Raw genomic sequence first — 6,000 nt, 5'->3', positions numbered from 1 at the left:
GTCCCGTAAAGCATATTTGATTCCAAAAAGAATTCCATTGGCACTTCTAAACGTTGTATCTTCCTTTTGGCACCCTGAGGTTCTAAGATGCACCTTATACTAATTGCATTCCTTTTGGCACCTTAAGGTCTTGAGACACACCTTACAACCATCTTCGTTATTTTGGTCCTTTCACTCTTTTTATTATCTCTCTTTAGTAGAATGGCCAATTCTAAAGAAATAAAATAATTTAACTAGACCAAAAATAAATTTGGTGACTCTCTTAAGGGTTTCTTTTGGAAAATATGCTATATTTTAAGGAAAAAAGCTAAGAGTGTCTCACATGTTTTGAAAGAAGCATATTCATTCTATATGACTTTTTGAACAGTTCAAATTAAGAATTTGAGCTATATTGATAACAAATAGAGAGTTTGTTGATGCTTGCAAAACACATAAAATATTAACCAATAGTTGTCTTTTGTTGTATGGATGCAGGTTATGATCTTTGTGTGTGTGTGTGTGTGTGTGACAATTGCTATTCAAAAGAAGATTAAAGCTCTTTAGCTATATATAAACACATTTTCATTTGAATGTAGTTTCACTTTATCACTCTTGTCCAAAATCTTGAATCTATTGGAATTTAGTACAAATTTATTACTACCTATCTGGAATCTATTGGAATTTAGTACAAATTTATTACTACCTAATGTCAGTTGTCATTTGTAGTAGTATCACAATTCAACTTTGGTGATCTTTAGACAATATTAAACAGAACACACATGTGCAGGCAAGTCTCTCACAAGGTGTTCCCACCACCGGGCTATGTGTCATTTGGCCCACAGTCAATAGGCCATGGGCAACATTTCTTACCTGTAACCCCTCCACTATATCTTCATGGGTATGCACTCAAGGGATCTATGGTGGGATGAACGAGCATTGTAGATCATAAGCAAATTCATTTTGAGTACACAAGATTACTACATGCCCCCCCCCCCCCCCCCCCCCCGCCTCTTTCACACCTCTGACGATTGAACCCAGAACCTAGGCATCGAGAGGCACGTGCACTAACCATGCCTCCCGCGCTCATCGTCATGAAATGTGGGTGTTTGTCGGTTTTTGGCGTGCGAACGTGTCATGGGGCAAAATTAATTTTGAGTGCTTGAGATCACTTTCATAACAAAATCTATGGCGCTGGATTGATGTTGGGGCTCTCGATGTATACGGTCTCTTAATCCCATCTCCATATGCATGTGTGAATTATAGCTGAGGCCTATAACCTGGGCGAATGGCCTAGGAGGGCTTTGCCATAGGGCTCTTAAAGGTGGTATTGGAGAGCCATACAACTTCTAAATGGGTACCCCAATCACTCTACCACAACAACAACTTGAGAAAAAGGCATCGCTTCTTTTTAGATGGGGAGCACTCCTTACATCATAAAAACGTCTCTATTATTGGGGATTTATAGGTAACCTGTCGCTCCTCATTGGTCGTGAACTTCATGCAAGCAGGTTGTCGGCTACGAACGAGGCTCAACTGCAAGCTGACGGCGACACAAGATGGGCCCTTTACCAATTGTAAGGGCCCATGCTCTTTAGAGGGCCTATGGGGAGTCCTCTAAGAGAGCTCCCCCCTAGGCGCGCTAACGATTGATGGAGGGCCCTCATAGAGAGTCGAAGCAAACCCATAGGCATGTTTGCACCATCTATTTATTATTTAGGTTGAGCAATTGAAGGATGCGTAATAACCTACCATTTCAACACTTGTTTAAATTGGCCAAGTGGTAGATTTAAGGTCTATCTATCTATCTCACACTTCTTATTTAAAATTGCAAGGTGACCATTGCTAAACATTTTAAGGTTTGGATACAATAGAAAATCTTCGCCGATTACAGCAGGTCGTCCTCTCTGTCTGTGCGGAAATATTGGGCTGTGCTTTCGATTGAGAAGGTCCTTGCAATCTGGAGGGCTTATGGGGTAGCGCTCTGAAGGATTCGATCCATGATCGCCATTCTGCAATTTCCGTGGAAACTTGGAAGTCCAGAAGCCTGGACCTTTGGGTTTCCAACACGTTTTGCGGCAAGGTTTTGAAATTGCCATGCGAAAAGTACCAGTCAGCGATAGTGACGCACCACCAAGTGGGTGCTAGGTGGGCAGCGGGCTAATGAGCCAGGGGAGGGGCCTTTCTCTTTGTGTGCATGCTGCCTGCCTTCTCGGAGACAGTGGAGATGGCCATTTCTTCACAGATGCATTTGCATTTTTATGCGAGCTCCTCGTCTACTCAGAGCACGTCTCTTACGCGCAGGCTGCACCACTGTCACCCCGCCTCTTGTTCCAGGCCCACTGCCTTCCTTGCGCAGCAGAAATCACCAGGAGAAAGACGCCCATTTGGAGGATTCTTTCGTCTAGGGGCGTCCATCCAAAGTTGCGCTCCCAAGTGGTCTGTCCAGGCTTCATTTGATGCGACTTTGCATGAGACTGGGGGTGGAGGAGATGAAGGTGCAGGAGGAAGGGGTCCAGGTGATGGCGATGACAATGACGGGGACTCCTTGCCATCAGGGGGTGATGCTAACAACCGGGCAGAGGCAATGCTAGTGCTTGCAACCCTTGGCAAGGCACTCGGTGATCTGCCTGCAGATCTTGCTAAAGCAGTCCAGCAGGGCAGGATTCCAGGAACGATTATCCGCAGGTTTTTTGAGCTTGAGAAAGTCCCATTCTTTCGATGGCTGCTTCAGTTTGGTGGGATGAAGGAACGCCTGCTGGCAGATGATCTTTTCATGACCAAAGTGGCGATTGAATGTGGAGTTGGAACAATTACGAAGGTGAGCATCATGCTTGTCTATGACGAGTTCTAAGGCATGATTATTTCATAGGGTGAAGAGATTTGGAGTGTTCAAGCTGATTTGGAGTTGTCTGACATTTGAAATTTCCTGCTTTGTAGTCGATGAGGGGTATGCAGCTTCTAGCTATCCAAGTTTTGTTCTCCTATTTCTTAGTGCTCGAGTTGTTTTTGATCAGACTGCAGCCGAGCTGGAGCGCAGAAGAGAAAACTTCTCTAAAGAGCTGGATTTTGTCATTGCCGATGTGGTATGTTGATGTCTGGCGGTCTATTCATACTATGCACATAATAAATTCTACCGCATTTGTCAAACACTTACCGCTATCGGAGCTGCAATCGTTATCATGCGTCAAATGCTGAAACAGCGAGTCCAGCTAAGTCTTTCCTTGCTCAACACGAACGAAACAAGATATGCTCAAAGTCATGAAATTGGAAATGGTTGGCCCATGTATGAGTGGTGATGACGTATTTTTGATGTACCAAAGCCAGCAGGATCTGGTGTTTGTGACTTGTTTTTTGGATTTCTAGTTTCCAACCATTATTTACCATGTACATTCTTTACAGAGGTCATTTGATACCCTGGGCTGGATTGGCTTGAGCTGAGCCCCCCTAACTAAGATCAATTTGTGTTTTTTCTGTCTGAACCCTCTGCTTCTAGTAAAGGTGGTCTTTATTGATTATCATAGAAATGCTCATCAGAATGACCAGAATGGAGTTATTCTTCGATACCAGAAGATTTGCTAAAGATTCACACTTTCGGTTTTTGAGCCCTATCTTACATTATTATGAAATGATAACAATCATTTTCCATCTTTAGAGAAGATCTTTTTCATATTGCTCACTTAAAAGCAACATCTGTTGTAAGTAGGTCCGTAAGAAGTTTCTGCAATCCTTTCTTTTGTCTCATCCCTCCACCCATTACAGTTTTTCATCATCATCAAGACTGGGTCCAAAAACAGTCCTTGCATGTCCATCTTTCCTGATCATGCAATCCATGCAATCTCTCCCTGACTTGACTACGTGCCAAATCAGTCTTGAGAGTAAATTTTGTACAAACCATAATGATGTCAGGCTTGACTTTCCATTAACTCAACGTTTGTTACAAAAAGGATTTGTTCGTTAGTTCTCTTTCAATGGACACCTTGTTTAAGTCCTTGTGTGTCCATCTTCCCTGATTATGCTGTCAACACAGTTTTTGCCTCACTTGACTTCTTGCATATTAGTCTAGTTAGTCTTCGGTGGTACAGGCTTGGACACTCCAAGCGAGAAATCAATAACAATACACGAACAGAAATTGTAAATAACTGAACTGAACTTCAATAGAGATAGAGAGAGAAGAGGAGAATCGACACGGAACGGTGGAGTCTCCCAAAGGCTGGTGCCCCTTTCGGTATCTCTTTGCCAAGGTACAACTCCCTGAGGGTCTTCTCCCAGACTCTGCGTCCAGATCCTCTATGAAGTGAGGCCCTCTGGGCACTTATAAACTTACAAGGGATGCCCAAAAGTAGAGCCCCAAAAGCATTCGATCAAGATGCATTCACTCTCAAAAGCTTTGGCCCAAAAGCCTTCTGCAAAATCTCCCAAAATTAGCAGCGCAAATCGTGGAAATCCATACAGCAAGGCCACGTGGCAGTCAACGCGCGCCATTTACAGATTTCAGCCGAAAGTCCAAGATTTTGACTGTTTTAAGGTTTTAGGCTCCTCGACCGGTGCCCCGGTGCCTTATAAGTTGGGTAGGGCTAGGTTTTTATTAAAATGTCACAAAGTGATGACGTAGCATGGCCTAAAGGACACTGACTCGGGACAGAAGGGGCCAAAACCCTAGCGAAAGAGGGAGAAGAACAACTTCCAGATAATGGCCGAGTGGCCTAGAAGGGGTTAGGTTTAAGACTTAACCTATCTCAACTTATGGAACTTGGCCAAGGGGCCTATAACCCCTAAAAATAAAGCAAGGGCCAAATTGCGTAGAGCTGCGGACGTGGCATTGCAATACAAATGTTCTGCGATTTACGCTAATTGTTGACATGGCACCGTACAGATTTTCGCATTTTATGGATTGCTCATGGGACGCTTGTTTTTGGGTGCCAGATGCTTTTAGAACTGCAGCTTTTCATGTAATTGCTTTTGAATTTGGCCAAGGGCCTTTATAAGCGTGTCCAAGGCCTCACTTTTGCTTAGTTTTGCATGGGAGCGCTAAGAGGAGGAGGACCCTAACACGACGTACTTTGAGAAGCATAATAAAAAAGAAATACTGAGAAGGGGTGCCAATCTTTGGGGCGAGTGCGTCTAGGTGCGGAACTCCACCGTGCCATGTCATCTCGCCTCATCTCTTTCCCTCTCTAAGATCTTTGGCTTGGAGTGTCCAAGTCTATTACAGTGTTATCATAGACGATCCTCCTTCTACGAAGAATTTGATTCATTTTCGCGTTGCACACATTGATTCCGACAGTGAATCTGGCAGAGAGGAGATAGTAATTCGTAATTGCTTGAGTGAGGAAACCAACGAAGGATCTAGCCAGAGTTGGGACTTTTCCCGAAAACTCGGGAGAAGAGTACGGCTCTATTCCACCGAATGATAGAAAAGATGGAAGCGCAACGACAGCTTCAGGTTGACATCTGTGCCAATGAGATGCTTAAATACGTGATCCAAGAAGAACAGGTCTTGGAAAGGATCTCAAAAGCACAACAAGCATTTTGACAGTTCTGATGATGATACTTCGTCCTCGGATAGTTCTAATTCGGACGAATCAATGTTTGGAGCAAGGCGGAGACGATGTATAGATTGAGCCAGTTTGACCGTCTTGAGTAGAAGGGTGGGAAGACCAAAGATTTTAAAAAGAGGGTGGGTGAGCACTTAAATTTGACACTTTTTCAGGCTACAAGGACACCCACAAAGCCCTTGCCTTAAATCAAATGTTCGACATTGTTTTCTTGGGAGGGCGTTTCTCCAAACACTCTAAAGTACGACGAGCGTCTTCCTACTTGAAAGGCAATGCCGACTTGGTGGTCTACCATACTTTTGCAAAAGGAAGCACCAGCCACATGGTGAAAGTTTAAACGAGTTTTTACCTCCTCATGGCTCATTGAAGAGTATGAAGAGGACGTTATCACAGCTTGGAACCATCTTCGGATGACCAAAGAAGATATTTTTGACGATTATGCCAGAGGAGGATGTTATCACAGCTT

The 6,000-nt window shown here is 43.8% G+C and overlaps 1 protein-coding gene across 1 annotated transcript in view; it reads left to right on the top strand.

Annotated features, from left to right (window-relative positions):
- Positions 1-1,878: 1,878 nt before the first annotated feature.
- The window catches only part of LOC147458753 (protein RETICULATA-RELATED 4, chloroplastic-like), a 36,538-nt gene continuing 32,416 nt past the window's right edge, over positions 1,879-6,000 (top strand). The window contains exons 1-2 of the mRNA XM_086510194.1: positions 1,879-2,797; positions 2,994-3,062. Coding sequence (XP_086366320.1) covers positions 2,174-2,797; positions 2,994-3,062 — 693 coding nt within the window. The 5' untranslated portion in view covers positions 1,879-2,173. The remainder of the gene's footprint in view (positions 2,798-2,993; positions 3,063-6,000) is intronic.

This window comes from Adiantum capillus-veneris, chromosome 4 (assembly GCF_014529385.1).
Source record: "Adiantum capillus-veneris isolate H3 chromosome 4, ASM1452938v2, whole genome shotgun sequence".
Taxonomy (NCBI): domain Eukaryota; kingdom Viridiplantae; phylum Streptophyta; class Polypodiopsida; order Polypodiales; family Pteridaceae; genus Adiantum; species Adiantum capillus-veneris.
Note: the sequence above shows the minus strand (reverse complement) of the source record. Positions and strands in the feature narration are given on the sequence as shown.